The 20,701-nt window shown below is 42.4% G+C and overlaps 1 protein-coding gene across 2 annotated transcripts in view; it reads left to right on the forward strand.

The window, feature by feature from the left end:
* SLC12A2 (solute carrier family 12 member 2) overlaps positions 1-20,701 on the forward strand; it is a 128,102-nt gene that overhangs the window by 66,128 nt on the left and 41,273 nt on the right. For both annotated transcript variants that reach the window (XM_073557738.1, XM_073557739.1), the window contains 11 exons: positions 3,907-4,046; positions 7,061-7,171; positions 8,930-9,038; positions 9,296-9,423; positions 9,512-9,596; positions 9,943-10,091; positions 13,507-13,614; positions 14,126-14,249; positions 15,086-15,187; positions 16,028-16,183; positions 19,069-19,168. In XM_073557738.1, coding sequence (XP_073413839.1) covers positions 3,907-4,046; positions 7,061-7,171; positions 8,930-9,038; positions 9,296-9,423; positions 9,512-9,596; positions 9,943-10,091; positions 13,507-13,614; positions 14,126-14,249; positions 15,086-15,187; positions 16,028-16,183; positions 19,069-19,168 — 1,312 coding nt within the window. The remainder of the gene's footprint in view (positions 1-3,906; positions 4,047-7,060; positions 7,172-8,929; positions 9,039-9,295; positions 9,424-9,511; positions 9,597-9,942; positions 10,092-13,506; positions 13,615-14,125; positions 14,250-15,085; positions 15,188-16,027; positions 16,184-19,068; positions 19,169-20,701) is intronic.

A 20,701-nucleotide genomic window follows, 5' to 3' on the forward strand; every position in this document is an offset into this window, starting at 1 on the left:
GCAGTGTTCTGCAAACTAAATGAAACCTACATACATTGCCCAGCCTACGATGACATCCACAGCGCATTCTGGAAGTTGTAGTCCCTCTACAGCTGGTAAGCCACAGTTTACAGAACACTGTGCTATAGTGAGCAACTTCTGCTTCTTTGGAACAAGTTAAAGCATACAAAAGCCCAGGGGTTTCCTCGTACCATTAAGTATAAGCGTTATTTAATGCTTTCTGCCAAATGTAAAATTTAAAATATTTGATGTAAGAACTTGATATGTTCTTTACATTTTTGTGTTTCCATCCTGCATTTTTATGCATAAGAGTACAGTCCTAGCTGGTAGGGGTCTAACGCTCCATGGTTGATGAATATCCTTAGCTACTTGGACTCTATCAGATGCAGGGTATTGGGGGGTGAAGGGCTGCAGGGAGGATACCACTAGCTATAGATTTTCAGATGACTGTGACAGGCTAAGTGATATTCCCAGGTCTGCTTGGGGAATTTATAGATGCGTAGGAGACCAATTTGATGTTGTATGTGCAGGAGACCAACGTAATGTTCTATCCAGATGTTTATCATGTACGACCAAACAGCAGGACAACCACAGAATGTTTTTTAGATTAGAGAAGTCCTTGCATGTTGTGGTTGTGTGTGTTTTTTTTTTTTTTTTTTTTTTTTTTTTTTTTTTAAATTTCCCTGTTTCAATGAACAAGGACCTACTCTTATATACCACAACTGTAAATCGACAGAGGATCTTACTGCAAAATCACCAGTATGCATCTGCCTCCTCCACTTGAAAAAATTCACATGGGAAGGCTGTTAATTGAAGGAGGCTGATGGATTGGGCCAGTTACATGTTCCTCCATCAGATGGCATTACATGGACAGAAGAGCTTGCGCTAACAACTAAAGGGAGAGAATCTCTAATACTTGGGAAGTGACACAAAATCATGTCCCCAAACATGGAAAATAAAGAGAAGTGGCCATCCCCTTTAAATCTTCCCTACTAATCAGCTACTACTCTCTCGGATAGTGAGTTTTGCAGATCTCAGCAGCAGACTCTACACATTGAATGAAGCTACATAGTCCTGTGTTTGCTGCATCTAGCTGGCGCCTGAGCTAATAGCTGATCAGTGGAGGTGTTGGGTGTTGACCCCACTGATTGATGTCCTATCTGATATGACCTTACAACACCTTTACCTGCATGGCCAATCTTTAAGCAGCATCATAGATGAAAAAATGTAATACTGGTTGTATGAAAAGGAGGTAAGGTCGTGGATGGCAGATGTGTCACCAAGGTAGTTGGCTTCGATAAGGTAAAGTCCATACCAGTAACACTAGGTTACTGAGAAAGTTTTAATTTGACTGGATTTTGGGTCTGGGATTTAGGAGCAACCAAAAGTGTCAGGAAGGAGAGAGGTCATTCTCCTAATTCAGCCTGTGGCTTACAGGCCTAATAACAGCAGCTGGGTTAGCTCAGCAGAGTTGAGTTTGGGCTGGAGCTGAATAGAGTTGTGTTTGTAAGACAGGTTTAGACTGCTGGTGTACTGAGATTGATGAGGCTGCTGGATTTATTTTGTTTCATTGTGCCTGAAAAAACGACTGTTATTCATTTGTACTGGAGAAAACCTGCTTTAGTTTTGGAGCTGTAAAGTTTATGATGGACAATACCCTTATGCTGGTTTTTGATTATAAGAACCCTGTGCCAGTGCGTATACACTTGTCTACCAGAGAGCTAAAACCCATCACATTTTTGCGAGTCAATATGGTATAGCGAGAAATATTAGGGTTAACAGTGGTGGAGCAGAACTTTTTTAGTTTTACATAATGTGCTTGAAGCCAGCCTCTGACCCCATTGACCCTGACCATATTGTGTATTGGCTTTCCTTGTATATTATCTGTCTCAGGATTGGTTTAGGATGACCAGTAGTGCTGATTGTGTTACTTACAAAGGCCACAAAGTGCTGACTTACAGGGGAACAGTCTTCTTTCACTGCGACTTTTTCACGTTATTTACTAACCTTCTGTAGGGACTCCCACAGGAAACACTGGATGGGGTATCAGCTATAGTTTTCACCCTGTAGATAATATAGATAATAGGGAAGTAAATGGCAAAATTTTATTATATTTTGCTTGTTTCTTAGGCTATGTGCACACGTTGCGGAACGCCCGCGGAAGTTACCGCGGGAAAACCGCATTTTAACTTCCCGTGATTTTCCCACGGAAAAATTAGCAGTTTGCAAGAATAATTAGCTTGCAGAATGCTAGCGTTTTCCAAGCGATCTGTAGCATCGCTTGGAGAACTGATTGACAGGTTGGTCACACTCATCAAACAGTGTTTCACTAGTGTGACCAACTTTTTACTATTGAGACTGCCTATGCAGCATCTGTAGTAAAAAGATCTAATGTTAAAAATAATTAAAAAAAAAAAATCGTGTTTTTCTCACCTTCCGATGTCCCGCGCAGCCTTCCTGATCATCGCGATGCTCCGGTTCCCAGTAATGCCTTGCGAGACCTTTGATGTAGCGGTCTTGTGAGACCGCTACGTCATCACAGGTCCTTGCCGCAAGGCATTACTGGGAACGGGAGCTGGCGGGAGCATGTGTAAGGCTGCGCGGCACACCGGAAGGTGAATATAACCCGATTTTTTTTTTTGTTTGTTTTTTTTTTTTTTTTGTTTTTTCCTCTATTTTTTACAGGGACATGGTACACACAGCCTGGAAGACAGTCTCCTCTCCTCCACCCCCAGGATACCATCCGCAAATGTTCTGCTTACTTTTTGCATGGTGGGCACAGCCACATGCGGAAAGTAAGCAGAACAATGCATTCCTATGTAGATGGAATCGCAGCGATTCCGCTAAATTAATGAGCATGCTGCATATTTTTCCACATTGTGATTCTGCTGCGGGAAAATCCACAGCATTAGCACAGCATTGCGGAATCCCATAGGATTGCATGGGATGCTGTTTTTTTGCGTTTTCACTGCAAAATCACATTAAAAACCGCCGCGAAAACGTGAAAAAAAGCAACGTGTGAACGCAGCCTTAGCCTTCCATTATATTAGTTTAGTGAAGGAAACTTTCTCCTACAGGAATCTAATCAATGGCGATAAAGGTGGCAATACACATTAGGAATGTCACCGCAACCTGCCAAATTCAGCACAATTGACCAGGTATAACAACTTTGTCAGGCAGGTTTCATTTCCACTTGTACTTTGTTCTCCTGGAAGGTAAGCAGCCAGCAGCAGTGTCTGACTCCTACTGGTATTACATTCATGTTAAGCGGCACATTTCCCTGTGTGCCTCTCTCCTATGTTAGGTTGCACCAAGGACCAAATTCGTGTGTTTGACCAGCTTGGTTCAATTAATTCAAGAGAATTCGTCACCAAATTTTTGTTACCCCATCTGAGAGCAGCATAATGGAGAGCCATAGACCCTGACTGTAGCGATGTGTCACTTACAGGGCCGCTTACTAGTCTGATAATCTCCTGCTGATAATACAGTGACTTTATCACTAGAGGACTATTAAACCTGCTGCCAGGTAGGCCTCCTTATTCATGAGCTCTGTATAACCCCACCCTCACCACTGATTGGCAGCTTTGTCTATGCAGTGTAAACAGAGAGCTGCCCATCACTGGTGTGGGTGAGGTTACGTAGAGCAAGACTCTGCATTCAGGAGCTACACCGGTGTTTTATTAAAAACGTCAGCAAGCCGCCGAGTAAGTGACACATCGCTGGTATCGGGGTCTCTGCCCTTACATTTTGCTGCTCTTGAATTGGATAGCAAAAACCTAGTGACAGATTGTCTTTAAGTTAAAAACTGTCCCTGGCAATCTTACTGCTGTCTTGTTACACTATTCAGTCCTCTATAGTCCATAAGAATGTACTGCTTGTTTATAATAATGTTGTTCTGTGTTTTAGGAGGGGCATACTACTTAATATCTCGAAGTTTGGGACCAGAATTTGGCGGTGCAATTGGCCTCATCTTTGCATTTGCCAATGCTGTAGCAGTTGCCATGTATGTGGTGGGCTTCTCTGAGACTGTTGTGGAGTTACTACAGGTATATAAAATATTACACTTGTATACCATATATGTCTTGTATATCTTATTACTGCTGCTGCTCTTTTTCTTTTAGCTTATATCTATTTGCTATATTTTATACCATATATATTCATGTACCCTCAGACATTGGTGCCTTATGGCTATTGTACCAGTGATCCGTGCATAGACTGTTTTTTCTCTCCTTAGACATAGATGATTGACTTCGAACACTGCAATATTTACATTTTATTTTTTAAGGATAATTTGGAATATGTTCATATATTTTCATATATAAATGATGTAACAAAATGAATCTGCAATTTGTAAATATTGTATGTTTGCTTGGAATCTGAGAGGAACAGATGCCCATGAGAGTTACATAAAATAAGGCACGCTTAACAAACAGCACAAACCCCTGTTAAGACAGTACAAACCATGCTCCGGGTTTATAAGAATTAGTATTAAGTCTTCCCGAGTGTGCAGGAACTCCTTCACGCTCCTGTTAGTGATGTGTGTAGGTAGAAAGCATAGCATCACTATAGTAATAGGGTTGCCCTTGACGATGGCAATTTTCAGAAGTATTTCATTGTCCATGTACATGCTGCAATGCCTGTACTGGCCACGAGTTCCAGACCCCAGCTTACAGCCACATTTGGAAGGCCAGCAGTCAGTTTGGGCATTGCTGCATGTATGGGCTGTGAGCTATGCCCGGGTGAACCCAGTCCCAGGGCTGCCACTAGGAGTTTCGGGGCCCCATACTGGCAAAATTTTCCGGGCCCTCTTGAGACTCTGCCCAGGCTTCACCCCTCGAACTGTCCACCGTCCCACCGCACTCTCTTGGAAAACTCCACTTCTCACCATTCACACATTAACAGTTCCCATCTCCAGATCACACACACAGCCAGCAGCTCTTGTTTTTGCCAAAAGATTTTTTAAATCTGCCACCACGACAAGGTAGACTTTTGGCCAGGCCCTACTCTACTCTAACCTATTAAACATATGTTAAAATATACAATACAATTTAGGTATATTTTTTATTTATTTTTCAGTTTTTAAAATGACCAATAATATCACATCCAAAGAGACAAATACCACCGCACCATGACCAGACCACAAATTACCACCACATAGTGACCTATAATACCACATAAAAGGAACAAATACATCCACACCATGACCAGACCTCATATTACCACCACAGTGACAGAATAGTATCAAATACATGGGACAAATACCACCGCACCATGCCCAGACCACATATTAACACCACATGGTGACTGAATACTACAATACTGATCATTAATAAAAAAAACATAATACTATCACCATAAGTGCCATTATACACAGGAGATCTGTACTTAGTATGCAGTGTCTGTTTGCAAGTAATCACCACTGACATACACAGGAGCTCTGTATATAGTGCCAGTGTACAGGTAATAGTGATCACCGGTGACATTATGCACAGGACCTCTGTATATAGTGTACAGTGTATAGGCAGTACAGTGATCACTGGTGACATTGTACACAGGAACGCTGTATATAGTGTCAATGCACAGGTAACACACTGACTCACCAGTGACGTCTCTAGGTAAAGTCCTTCAGCTTCACTTTTCATCTTTAATCCATCACAGACCGTCATCACGTCTTCCAGCCAGGGCTCGTCTCTGCAGGAAATAACAGTTATCTAGAGCTCCACTTGCAGAACACATTACTAAATTTTTTCCTAACTTCTACAATACACCAGATGAAGACAAAAAGGCGACAGTGTCGCTCTGCACAGTAACAGGACCTCCCCCCATTTAAACCAGTATTCTCAAAAAACTAAAATAAATACATCACTGCAGTAATAATATCCCTTAATTAGCCCCTATGGTAATAATATCCCCCATCCTGGTCCCCGTGTGTCTCATTCCTGGCTCCAGCCATATTCTATCATCCTGCCCTTCTATCATCCAGTATCCATTCTGCCCCCATGTCTTGCATTCTGCCCCCATGTCTGTCTGCCCCCCAGGTTGCCACTTTGAATAAAAAACAAAAAAAAAAAGCAAAGCTCCCTCCGCAGCTGAAGTGCGCACTCACCGGCGACTGACAATGACGTCAGACGCCGGCGACGTGTGCGCTACGGCTGACGTCAGCTGCCAGCCTCCAATTGGCTGGCGGCTGTTAGCTATTGATGAACGGGCCCGCATGTTAATAGCGTTCAACTTCTGCACCGCAGCGCCACTAAGGGCCCGGTTTGGCCTGCCGATAGGGGCCCCTCTGCCCACCGGGCCCCATACGCTAGTCTGGGAAGTAATTCCCTGATGGCGGTCCTGCCCAGTCCTAAAGAATACAAGGCAGCCAGTCGGACATTCTTTGAATACTGATAAATAGTGTAGACATCAGAGTAGGTAGCTCATTGGAAAACGTTTTAGGATGTTTAACTAGAAGTATACAGTATTTCAACTAGTTCTATATAGTCATAATTTGTGCGTATAAGACAGTAATTTAGTGTCCTCTATGGACTCGGACTGACTTTTTAGTATGCTGAACAATATGTGGCTAAAAGTTTGACTATTTGATTATTTTCAGTATGGGCGTATTCCTCTTTTCCAATTCCCTGGTTTAGATTTAGTCAAGTTTTCCTGCACCTCTTTCTAGAAACGCCACAAGTGCCAGGTACAAGGGAAGCGTGCTAGAAGATGATTGTGAGCGGGGTGCAATGATGCTGTCATCGGCTTCTCACCCTGGCCGCGCTCCAGGAATGTGCTCTAATAGTAATGCCTTACAAATATCGGCTCAGTATACCTAGGACTTGTGCGCGGCCCTCTCTTAGGAACACTAGAGTGCTGTTTATGACCAATGTGCACAGAAAGTTTTTTTTGTATTCTGTCTCCTAGCCTGCCGCTAAGTGAATTTGGGCAGTCAAAGAACGGTATAGTTTAATGGCCTGGATGAAATGAAGACCTAATCCTGCTATTATGATGAGTGTGCATATAGATTTCTACAAATTCTACTTAATATGAAGGATGACACTGTTAATCTCTAATGTAGGAACACAACGCTCTTATGGTGGATGAGCTGAATGACATCCGCATCATAGGTGCCATCACGGTGGTGCTGCTGCTTGGGATCTCTGTGGCTGGGATGGAGTGGGAAGCAAAAGTAAGTAACTGAATCCTGAAACTGATTGTACAATTGGGAATGCCTGCACCTAAAAGTGTAGATACAGTGCCTGCAAAATATTCACCCACGACGCCCCTCTGACATTTCTTATGTTTTGCCACCTCACAAGCTGGAATTTCAACTTTTTCTGAGGGTTTGGATTAGTTCATGTAAAGAATATGCCTACAACTGTGAACATTTTTGTCTTTTTTTTTTTATTGTGAAGAAAACATTAAATAAGACAAAATAACTGAAAACTTCAGTGTGTATATCTATTCACCCCGCTAAAGTCAGTATTTTGTACAGCCTCCGTTTGAGGCAATTACAGCGGCAAGTCGCTTTGGTTAAGTATCTGAGCTTTCCACATCTTACCACTGGAATTTTTGCCTGTTCCTCAAGGTAAAAACTGCTCCAGCTTTTTCAAGTTAGATGTTTTCCTCTGGTAAACAGCAGTCATGAAGTCTGACCACAGAATCTCGGTTTGGATTAAGGTCTGTGCTTTGACTAGACCACTCCAAAACGTTTACACGTTTGCCCTTAAACCACTTGAGTGCTTTAGCAGTATGCTTTGGGTCATTCTCTTTTTGTAAGTTGATCTTCCATCCCAGTCTCACAGGTTTTATTCAAGAATATCCCTGTATTTCGCACCATCCATTTTCCCTGTACCTGCTCCCAAATAGCTCCACAGCATAATTCTGCCACCACCATGTTTCACTGTGGGGATGGTCTTCTTGGTGTGACTGAGGTGATAAGCTTTGTTAGTTTGGCGACAGACATAGTGTTTACCTTGGTGGCCAAAAAGTTCAATTTTGGTCTCCCCTGACCACAGCACCTTCCTCCACATATTTGGAGAGTCCACCACATGTCTTTTGGCAAGCTCAAAATGAGCCTTACAATTTTTTTTCTGCCCGCTCTTCCATAAAGGCCACCTGTTTGGAATGTACCACTTATTTTGGTTGTAGGGACAGATACTTCAGTCTCTGCTTTGGGAACTCTGCAGATCCTTCAGGGTTACCTTTTGGTCTCTGAGCTTCCTATCTGATTATTGCCCTTCTTGCCTGGGTTGAGAGTGGGCAGCCCTCTCTTGGCAGGTTGTTTGTGGTACCAAATGCTTTCCATTTGATGATAATGGATTTGATTGTGCTTCATCAGAGACGGATATTTTTTTTTTTTATAACCCAAAGCTGTCTTGTACTTCTCAAGAACTTTGTCTGACTTGTTTGGACATCTCTTTGGCCTTTATGGTGTTGGTTGGTTAGTGGTGCCTCCTGCTTAATGGTGTTGCAGCCTCTGTCCTTTCAGAAAAGGTGTGTGTATACTGACCGACCATGTGACACTGAGATTGCACACAGGTGGACTTCCTAAGGACACTTCACTAAGCTTGTGACTTATGAAGGTAGTTGCCTGCACCAGAAATATTTAGGGGCTTCATCGCAAAATGGGTGAATACTTACAGCAATCAGAAAGTGTATGTGCAGGGAGAGCTTCTAAAATCATTAGGCCCCCATGCACCCAACATGGGCTGCTATCTGTTGGTATATCTATTTTTTAGGGTATGGCGAAGCACAAGGTCTATTTCATGCAAAGTCACCTAGTAAAAAATGTACATATGTGGTGCCAATATATTTACTATTTTGCAGCGCAGTCTCCCACTGTTACTATATTGACTAAACCCAGTCTTTTCTGGAAAACTCTCCTACATTTTTCTAGTAAGGATTTAGTACATTTGTTACATTGTTTTACATCATGTTTTTACAGGCTCAGATCTTGCTGTTGGTGATTTTAATATTGGCGATAGTTGACTTCTTTATAGGAACAGTTATCCCCATGGAGGACAAGAAGCCTAGGGGATTCTTTGGTTATAAAGGTAAAGTATTTGTCTTTCTATAGGAAACTACTGAAAAACACTTAGATTATAGACTGTCCCAATAGTGGTGTCTTGGTCACACTGACACAAAGCTGTTTGTCAGGTTGTTCTTCCTTCATGTTAGACGCATAGAGAAAAATGTCAATTTTCCGAGGTTGTCAGTCACAGCTGCTGTTAGATATGCTGTGAGCAGCCTCCTGTGTCTGCCATCCAAGACTTCATATAATTGGATTGCTTTTACTTTTCTCTTCCTCCAGCTGAAATCTTTAGTGAAAACTTTGGGCCAGACTTCCGAGATGGAGAGACCTTCTTTACCATATTTGCCATTTTTTTCCCTGCTGCGACTGGTATCTTAGCAGGAGCAAATATCTCAGGTGATCTTGCGGTAAGTATCATCTGTGGAAGTAGATGTCAAAAATTAGATTTGTTGCACAAGTGTCATTAAACCATGTGTCGGTTTTTATATTCTGCAGGACCCTCAACAAGCCATACCAAAAGGCACTTTGTTGGCCATTCTTATAACAACTATCGTCTACGCGGGTGTCGCAGTGTCTGTTGGTAAGGAGCATGAAATCCGTGTTTCCACAAGACTCTAAATTATTTTATTATGTACAGTTGTAGCTTAAGATCTTGGCCACCGTTTAGTTTTTTTTAAGACCTGTGAATATACCTGTCAAATAAGTCATGCAAAAAACATGTGGGTAATTGTGTTTGTGATATACAGTATATGATTATATGATGTAAAGCCAGGAAACCACATTGGAAAGCACAGTAAATGTTTTCTATATTCTCAGAACTGCTACAGCAACAGAAAACAAAAATGTCAGACCCCCTCACAAATGCCCCTGTTGCCTTACTCCAGGGTTTCCTCATCCATTTGACTTGTCCTTCTTTTCGCCACCAGGCTCCTGTGTGGTACGAGATGCGTCTGGAATCCTTAATGACACACTGTCCTCTGCTGTGACAAACTGCACCGATGCTGCTTGTAAATTAGATTATAACTTTTCTTACTGTAAACCGGACTGTAAATATGGACTCATGAACAGCTTTCAGGTATTGCACTGAAAACTTTCTTTGTTTGTTAGGAGTGTTGTTTCCCCAAAATAAAGCATCTTCCCCATATCAGTAACTTATGGAAGTATGAAACCCCCTCCGAAGAACCGTTGCCCTTCTAGTTCATCTTTGGTTAATCCACAGGTGATCAGCTTGGTGACTGGCTAATAGAAAGTTATTGTTGTACTCACATGACAGCTGATCACAAGCTTCATAGCCGTGATGTAAACTATTTGTTGCATTTAATTTTTAATCGGTCTTTCCTGTTTAGATGCTGTTACACATGTTCACATCTCTTTTTAGCCCCATGTGTTTGGAAACAACCTGCAGTTTATCTAGGCCAAACATGTCCATGGGCACCTTGTAAACTGGGGTATACTAAACAGTTTAATGGTCCTCAAGGCTCTGAACATGAATGCAGTACAGAAGATATAGGGGTAATATACATGTACATGTAAATGGCGTTTTATATCCTATTTAGTCTGCTTATTGGAGCAGCGGCTACAAGGAGCCTTTTTTTTTTTTTCTCCCCCCATGGAGCCACTGGTTTCCAGTCATCAGGGTGGTGCAGGGAGCAGATACAGTCCTCGCTCACTGTACTGCAATCTCTCCCCAGCACATTGATTGAAACCCTACTGTGCATGTGTATAATGCAGAGCAGACCAGCATTCAGTGTGCGCATAGCAGGCTTTCAGTCATTGTGCTGGGGAGAGATTACAGTATAGTGATAGGGAATGTATCTGCTCCGGCACCACCAAGATGACTGAAAGTGAAAGGCTGCAGAGAGAATATAGCTGCCTCTCCACTAATGTGCTAAACAGGGTTTAAATGCTGTTTTACTTTTAGATTGCCTCTACATCTACAGATACATAATGTTTCTGGATGGGAGGGGTTCTCTAATCAAATTTGAGAGAAAAATATCCCAAGACTCCTCCTGCATTAAAGCGAATCTGTCAGCAGGATTGTGCTCAGTAACCTTCAGGCATTGTCAGGTCGGTGCCGTTACACTGATTAAAATGATACCTTGGTTGGAATCCATCTTGTGGTTGTTGTTTAATCTTTGTTTGCAGTTTTCAGTTAATGAGATTCTCATGCTCCAGGGCAGCCTGTGTGTGTGGGGTGCTCTTCTTACATTTTAATCTGTATTTGCTTATGACAGGTCACTGATCTTTCAGTGACCTGCCCCCTATTTTAAATACTGCACATAATATAGTGTTGGCTTTGAAAAAAAAAAAAAAAATTTCCTAAAGCAAAATGGCGCCAGCTGCGCAGAACCATCTGTTGCCCACTGATGGACCCTGCTGCGCATATGCTGCCACCATCTTGCTGGAGCCATTTTTTTTTTGCTCCATCAAAAAGACGGAGCATGCGCAAAACATGCTACTGCACTTGTTCTGCTGACGCCATTTTGCTCCAGCGAGATAGGGGGTTGGTCATGCGTAATATCATCTATCGGTAAGCTATAGATGCTACTACGCCGCTGAAGCAATTTTGTTGGTGGTAAAAAATGTTTTCCAAAGTCAGCAATATTATATTCAGTATGTAAAAAAATGGGGCAGGTCACTGAAGAATCAGTGACCTCTCATAAGCCATACAGATGATTATGTAAGTAAGCAGAGCACCACATGAAGACTTATTTAAAGGGAATCTGTCACCCATTTTTTGAGATATCATGTAAAGATATCATTGAATTGTCTGTTACCTAAGTAGTCTAGTCGTACTTTTGATCCCCCCTGACCCCGCACCTTTGATGCATAAATACCTTTTTTATCACTCTTCCGATTTATCGAAATTGCTGCGGTCCAATGGGCGTGGCTTATTCTCCTCCCACCTTGGCTTGCTGGACGTAATTTCGTCTGTGAATATCACAGATGCCATTGTTTATTCGTGCCTGCGCATTGATAAGGCCGGTCGTGCTTGCGCAGTATGCTTTGTTCAACTGTGGACAAAGCATATAATCGCTACTGCGCATGCGCTGGTATTTTTCCCTGCGTCTATGACCCGGAGGTCTTCATATGCATATGCACGTCCAGTAAGCCAAGGGGGGGGGGGGGAATAAGCCACGCCCATCAGACCGGACCGTGGCGATTTCCATAAATCGGAAGAGTGATAAGAAAAAGGTATTTATACATCAAAGGTGCGGGGACGGGGGGATCAAAAGTATGACTAGAATACTTAGGTAACACACAATTCAATGATATCTTTCCATGAGATCTCAAAAATGGGTGACAGATTCCCTTTAATGTCCATGTGCTGCTGTCTGTATGCAAAATGCATATCATACAAACAGCACACCAACCAGCATGAGTGAGGTAGTGCACATGAATATTTTTTACATATGGATCGATTGATATACGGATGTAAAAATGGACATAGGAGAAGCAAAAAAAAAAAGCATCCAGCGACGGTTTGGGATGGCTATAAATATTATTGTAAAGCTATAAAAACAGTAGCACATAATGTCGGGCATTTTACACTCTGAGAAGGGTAGATCAACACATTTCGAGAAAAGTCTTCCTCCTGGACATATGGATGGGAGTACAGATGACCATACGGATGAAAAATCAACATTTTTTTCTGGATATAAAAAGGATGTTTTTTCATTCTCTCATCTGAGCCCAATAATGCTGGGATCGACAGATAATCTCATGTATTTGGGAGCTTGTGGTGGTAGGTGAGAGAATGATCCAGCACTTCGGATTTCCGATTGCCGATCCTTTTTGTATTTTGGGGATAAGCAGTCAGATGAGTTTGGCAGCCGCTGTCTCATAGAGAACAGAGGAGCGCTCGACTGGGCGTCCCTGTATTATTATTATTATTATTATTATTATTATTATTATTATTATTATTATTATTGCACCATTAATTCCATGGTGCTGTACATGAGAAGGGGGGTTACATACAAAGTTATAGATATTGTTAACAGTAAACAAATTTACAATGACAGACTGGTACAGAGGGGAGGGGACCCTATCCTTGAGGACTTACATTCTGTATATGGGGGAAGCCGGGAGAGATGGCTGATGGCCATCCGATATCTGTTGTGTTCTTTCAGAATCACTTGTCCTATCAAATGTAATCAAGCAGGTGGTATTGCGCACATTGTTTTTAGAAACCAAAAATTCTTTGACATTGCAAAGTACTTTGGTCATAATGATAATGGATTTCAGATGTGTCCACCTTTACCTTTTCTTGAATTTGATAAAGACTAAAATATCTAATGATACAAGTGAGATACAATATCACAGCACGCTTGTAAAAGGAAACCTCTGTATTTGTATTCCGATTACCTGTTTCATGATACTGCCGAGTATATTACTAAATTGATCTAGAAGTGTCATTTGTATCAGACGTCTGATCGTTTGCCCAATCCTATGTGTGTGATTTATGAATGCGTTATGCCCTCCCTTTATAGGTGATGAGCATGGTGTCTGGATTTGCACCACTTATTACCGCAGGAATATTCTCTGCCACGCTTTCATCAGCACTTGCTTCATTAGTCAGTGCACCAAAAGTTTTCCAGGTGAGATCTTTCTTCTGCAGGCACGGTAGTGATACGATCAGTTTAATCGATCAGTCGGACCTCGTTTATGCGGCCCCCCCCAGGTTTATGTGATACAGAAGTGGTTCCATTCTGCACAGGCCTTTCACTGTTGCATCAGCCTTTGGTTTAGCGACATAAGACTCCTTTTTATGCTTTTTTTAATGCTGTTCTGCATCGGAAAGTTTTTTGAGAAACTGGCAATTTTTGAAACCGCCTGTGTTGCAAGCAAATTCTTGTTTTCCACCCTGCATGCGGCACTGGCGCTATGTAGGGGCCACTTCAGTGTTGTGTGTCACATGAATAGACTGCTCACATAAGGGCCCAATTTTCCAATATGGCTGGGTGCCAGCTCTTGTCCGAGCGGGATGTAGCCGGCTGATTTCGCTTATGTTTTCAGATCCATTTTGTCCTGGATGGTTGCTCAGATTGTGTGCTTTTTGTACATGCCGATTTTCCATCTTCCTAAACAGAATCTTTATTTTCTCCCAAGGCCCTATGCAAGGACAATATTTATCCAGGCCTTCAGATGTTTGCTAAAGGATATGGCAAAAACAACGAGCCTCTTCGAGGATATCTGCTCACTTTCTTAATTGCGTTGGGATTCATATTAATTGGTTGGTGTGTTTTTGTTCGTTCTTTTGGGATGTTGGGGTAGGTTTTTATCAAATTCATAATCTGTGTATAAAGCAAAATGGTTGCTTTTGCTTGACACCATGTGTAACTGTGTCGGCCAATGTGCTCCAAATGGCGGCAGAAATGGTGGCAAATATGACCAAAAATGTTATCAGACTCCTATTTTTTGTGTATAAGCTGCAGCCGGTCATTGCGTTCATAGTGTGGAGTAATTGCCACCGGTCAATTCACAAACCAGTATAGGGGTGTGTTTGCATTTTTGAGAAGAAGAAAAAAAAAAGTGTTGCCAGTAAAACGCTGAGAGAATTTAACATGCTGTAGTTTATGGGGAAAAAAGACCCTGCAGCCAAAAAAAAAAAAACCAGGAAAAAGAAATGAACTTTGTGATTTCAGACTTTAAAAATGTTATCTTTTATGCTGCCAATGTAAAATGATACATTTTTCCGCATTGAAAAAACCCAAAAACGTTGCTTGAACAAGACCTAAATATTGCGGTCTATCAGACCAAGGTCTAATTGGAAGAAAGTAAAATTGGTTTCCAAACTCATGATTTCCATTTTTTCCTATTTCATGGAGTCCTAATTGATTTTTAGATCTTTTTTTATGTAAACAGTTTAGTTAGTGGAAATGCAAGAATGTATGTGTCTGAATGAGGACTGAACACAGCAGGTTGCGTGGCGTTTAGTGTGAGTGTAGATGGTTGGCTTTGAGGCTTCAATAGTGGAGGACACCTCGGGAGCTGTGATAGGAAAGTGTATAGATGCAACTATGCACAAATATTACACCGGCATTATTAAGTGTACGCTGTCTTTTTCAGCTGAACTGAATGTGATTGCTCCCATCATTTCCAACTTCTTTCTGGCATCGTACGCCTTAATAAACTTCTCAGTGTTTCACGCTTCTCTTGCAAAGTCTCCAGGTAAGACTCTCTTGTACATATAAATATATACAGACGTGTGAAAAATAGGTGGGCGCATTTTATTGCTTGTTTTGTGATCCACACATAACACATGAAGGAGGGAAACTAGTAATTATAGGATTCTGTAAAATAACCAAGAAAAACATCTGTCAGACAAAGAAAAAATAGGTTGTGTATTTATCATACATGGCCCCACCAATAGGGTTACAAATGGTCAATAAACACAGTAATAATGCAAAAAGGGCTAAAGAAAAGGTGTTGGCAAACGGGCCATATGATACAAAGAATAAGTTATAGTGATCTATTGTATAGTTAAGATTTATTTGACTATTATCCTTTTGGTGGGTCCATGTGTGTTACATACACAACCTCTTTATAATTATTTATTATTTTGTCCATAATTGATCTAGAAATAATACATTCAAGGGAACTTGACATGTAAAAAAGCACTATTAACATGCAGATATGGGGTTAATCTGCATGTTTAAGCTGTCCAGCGCCATCACTGAGAGCCCCGTTGCCAGGAGGAAATTAACTTCATTCCTCTTGGCAGCGTTGGACTTTCAGTCATAGGGGTGGACCTGGGTCGGTGCCAGCACTGAGAACCCTGTCACGGGAGAAAATTAACTTCATTACCTCCCGGCAGCGGGGCTTGCAGCGCCGGTACTGGGCAGCTTCAGAATGGTATTAACCTGCAGATTAACAGCATTTTTTTTTGTTTTTTTTAATATGACAATGTTCACATGTTCCCTCTAACATGCATTTACTTTTGTGTCCTTTTATATACAGCAATTTCATAGAAGCCTTTTATTTTTTTTTTTTTATTTTTTTTGTTGGCAGGTTGGCGTCCAGCCTTCAGATACTACAACATGTGGGTGTCCCTTCTCGGAGCGCTCCTTTGCTGTGGAGTTATGTTTGTTATTAACTGGCAGGCTGCTCTCTTAACATATGTCATAGTGATTGGCTTGTATATATACGTAACCTACAAGAAGCCTGGTAAGTTAGTCTACTTTTACAGCTGTTGGATTACAACTTATAGGCCATATATATATTCTTACGTTTGTAATATGACACGTAAGGAAATTAGATACCCTAGAAGGAAGACATTTGTTAGTCTTGCAGGCAGAAGAGTTCCCTATAGGTGGCACTAGAGAAACAGTTTCCGTCTTTCTGGAGAGGACCTCATTTGTATACTTGTTCCCAGGAGCTTTACCTGTAAGGGTATGTTTCCACTGGCCGCATTACATCCGCATTGGCTGCGGATTGAACGCTGTGTACAGCCGCAGCGTTCAATCCGCAGTGTCCAGATGTTACAGCATAGTGGAGGGGATTTTATGAATCCGGAAATGCGGCGTGGTTTTTTTTTTAGACCGCAGCATGTCTGTTTACCTCGCGGTAACGCTTCAATGAACACATCCGGAATCGCTGCGCGTACAGAAGAGGGCGGCTCTTTGGGCAGAGCAGGTTTTCCTCTTCATCCAAAGCGCCGACAATACGGCCCTTGGAGACATACCCCAAGACTTCCAGTACCAGTTGGATTTCTGAAAAAAAAAGTCTGTTCTCCCCCTCAGAACTGCATAAAATAAACTTAGAAATGTAATATATTCTCAGCAATGGCTGTATTAAACGCGGCAACATTGAATCCAGATCTCCTCTTTCCCTCGCACAGTTCACATTAACCTCTGTGTTGGCTTTGAGTACATTAGGATGATAGAAACTTTTGGCCTTTCATTGGGCACAATGGCATTGCAATGGTTCCCCTACCACAGATGGAATTGAGGCTGTGAATTGGGTTCTGTGAATAGTGGCAGTACACATTCCCCCTGAGCTTTGGGAAGAAGCATTTCTGTGGGTGGATTAGTTAGGATCTCATTTCTAATGGGCCAAACTATGCCGCGGTTTTAACCCCAAGGTCACAATGGTCCGTGTTGATCTGTGAAATGATTTGTAGAGAATCACACCCATGTGCTCTATTCATCTATGTGTGATCTCATCAGACACTTCCCTGCATGTAATATGGGCATTACAGAATAATGCTTTCATAATAAGACGACAGTGCAGGTAATTGGGGACATGGGCTGTACTATTTAGGCTTTTGGCGTGACACTGTGTGCTCGGTATATGTACATGTTAAGAAAACATGCAGCTTGTGCCTGTTAACAAATGTCCGTGTAATGAGGGGAAGGCGGCAGTACATTTCCTAATTGAACACATGGCAAGCATCCTTCCAGCCCTGCAGAATATCACATTGAAGTGTGGTTTACAGGAAGCTCCATTAATTCCTCTTCTTTTCCTGACTGGATCATTCCTTCAATGTTTTCTTATTCACTAGGGGAAAGAAATACTTGATGTACCGTCATGATCGGGAATAAAATGTTGCAGACTAGAAAAGTGCTGTTACCATGCAAACACTGACCATTCATTCAGTGCTTATTCCGATCTTATATTGCCATCATATCGTCATAGTGGCTGGACGGAGATGATTGCGTTACATTTGGGTGATTTATTGGAAAGGTGGTGTGGCCTAATAAGCGCCACAATTTTGGTGCTAATTTCTGGCACAAAGTAATGCCAACTAAGAGGTGGTACAGATAACCTGAGAGACTAAACAGTCTGAAGGTGCACCAAATTTATCAACTGCATAGTCCAGTATAAGACTGGCTGTCTGGTTTATGCTGTGAAACCCCCCCCCCCCCCATACACATTAGTTACCCCATTGCAGGCTCTTAATTACACAGGCTTAGGCCTCTTTCACACTTCAGTTTTTTGCATCAGTCAAAATCCGCCAAGAGGACGGATGGCGGATCCGTTTTAATACTGATGACAACGGATGCCACCTGTCCGTTTTTTTGACGGATCAGACAAATGTAAAATTTTAAAGGAATCGCAGCCTGAGAGAGAGAGAGAATTTTTTTTTGTCCGGCACCCAGAAAGAATTTCGGGTTAAATGAGTGTCTGGAGGATCCGTCAGAGAAAAAAACGTTGCAAGCTCCGTTTTGAAATCTTTGAGGATGGAGACGGACAGCAACTTTTGGCGGATCCTCAAAAAAACGGATGCAACGGACAGCAATCCGTCACAATCCGCCATTAATGGAAGTCAATGGGGAAAAAAACGGATCCTCAAAAGAAAATTGAGGATCTGTTTTTTTCAAAACCTGGCGGATTGTGACTGATTGTAAAAAACTGAAGTGTGAAAGAGGCCTTAGTTACACTGCTGCTTCTCCGGCGACTCCTTTACTGGTGACAAAAAGATTAGTAGTCCCAAATCAGATCCTTATCTCCCCCAACATAATCTCTGGTGCCCCCACACACATTAAAATGTCGACCGAACCTAATGCTATCGGCATGGTTGGCGTTGGTCTAAGCTGTACTTAAGAATTGGAATGTATTGCTAAATATGCCCCACTGTGTTTGTTTCTATTGACTTTAAAGAGTAATTAAACTTTCTGACTGACTTTTCATATCTAGCAGGCCCTTGAATTGCGTGCAGATCATTGAGGGTCCAGGTTTGGAGACCCTCCACTGATCACACAATAGACCCCCTGAGAAGTGTACTGGTCAGCAGACAGGAGCGCACACACCTCAGAGTATGGATTCAGTATAAAGCATAGGCATTGTACCTGTGCTGTCCTGTCTGCAGTTCAAGTGCCTGCGAAATATGACAAATCAGTCACAAAATTTACTTACTCTTTAAAGAACTCCGTTTTCGTGTGGGAACCTTCCGTGTTTTCTTCCTGAAGAATTTCTCCTGCATCCTGCCCCTGAATTAGGCAGGGTAAAGAAATGTTATTCCCACTTATTACCAAATGTTGGAGCTTTATCAATCATCAATCTTTATCTAGTGTTCTTCTATATGAAAACTTGAAGTTGCATTCTTTTAGATGTAAATTGGGGGTCTTCAACGCAAGCCTTGACCTATTTGAATGCACTGCAGCACACCATTCGGCTGGCGGGTGTAGAAGACCATGTGAAAAACTTCAGGTAACTTTATAGGATGATCCGGCTAACTACAGTGGTTTATGGAGCAGATTATCTTATCTTCAGCTTTAACACACCCTGTTTATGCTGTTCCTGTCATCACCATCATGATATGTCCCATCAGTTACATGTGATCTACCGCATATACTCGTGTATAAGCCGACCCCCCCCTTAATTTTGCCACAAAAAAACTGGGAAAACGTATTGACTCGCGTATAAGCCTAGGGTGGAAAATGCAGCAGCTACTTGTAAATTTCAAAAATAAAAATAGATATCAATAAATGTAAAATTGAGACATCAGTAGGTTAAATGTTTTTTAATATCCATATTGAATCAGGAGCCCCATATAATACTGCACAAAGGTTAATACTGCCCCCATAAGATGCTCCATAGAATAATATGCCCCATATGCTGCTCCATAAAGGTTATGGCCCCATAAGATGCTCCATAGAATATGCCCCCATAAGATGCTCCATACATTATGCCCCCATAAGATGCTCCATAGATTATGCCTCCATAAGATGCTCCATAGATTATGCCCCCATAAGATGCTCCATAGATTATGACCCCATATGCTGCTCCATAGATTATGACCCCATATGCTGCTCCATAGATTATGACCCCATATGCTGCTCCATAGATTATGACCCCATATGCTGCTCCATAGATTATGACCCCATATGCTGCTCCATAGATTATGCCCCCATATGCTGCTCCATAATTATACCCCCATATGCTGCTCCATAGATTATGCCCCCATATGCTGCCCCAATAAGATGCTCCATTGATTATGCCCCCTTATGCTGCTCCATTGATTATGCCCCCTTATGCTGCTCCATTGATTATGCCCCCTTATGCTGCTCCATTGATTATGCCCCCTTATGCTGCTCCATTGATTATGCCCCCTTATGCTGCTCCATTGATTATGCCCCCTTATGCTGTCCCCATAGATTATACCCCATATGCTGCTGCTGCAAAAAAATGACATACTCGCCTCTCCTCGCTGGGGGCCAGGTGTCGGGTCCTGAGCAGGCGGGGACACCGACGCGCTATGGGGGACAGGTGCTGGTGTCGCCGCTCGCTCAGGACCCGGCACCTGAGATATTCACCTGTCCCCAGTCCATCGCTGCTGTCTGCTGCGTCCTCTGTCAGTGACGTTTAGGCAGCAGAGGATGCGGCGTGCACTAACCACGTCATCACGCCCTCTGCTGCCTAAACGTCTGACACAGGACACAGCAGCAAGCAGCGATGGACAAGGACAGGTGAATATTGGATATACTTACCCCCGTCCTGGCGCGGTCTCTGCAGCCTCCCCCCCGCTTCTCCCACAGTCTCCCTTCAGCGGTCACGTGGTACCGCTCATTAATCTCATGATGCAGACACGTGTCGGGGGGTCAGTATGATCTCAGAAACCCTCCTCCCCGCCGACCCCCTGGTATATGACTCGTGTATAAACTGAGAGGGGAACTTTCAGGCCAAAAAAATGGGCTGAAAATCTCGGCTTATACACGACTATATATGGTACTTTAATTCCTT

This window comes from Dendrobates tinctorius, unplaced genomic scaffold (assembly GCF_039654945.1).
Source record: "Dendrobates tinctorius isolate UK_male_01 unplaced genomic scaffold, ASM3965494v1 ptg000003l, whole genome shotgun sequence".
Taxonomy (NCBI): Eukaryota; Metazoa; Chordata; class Amphibia; order Anura; family Dendrobatidae; genus Dendrobates; species Dendrobates tinctorius.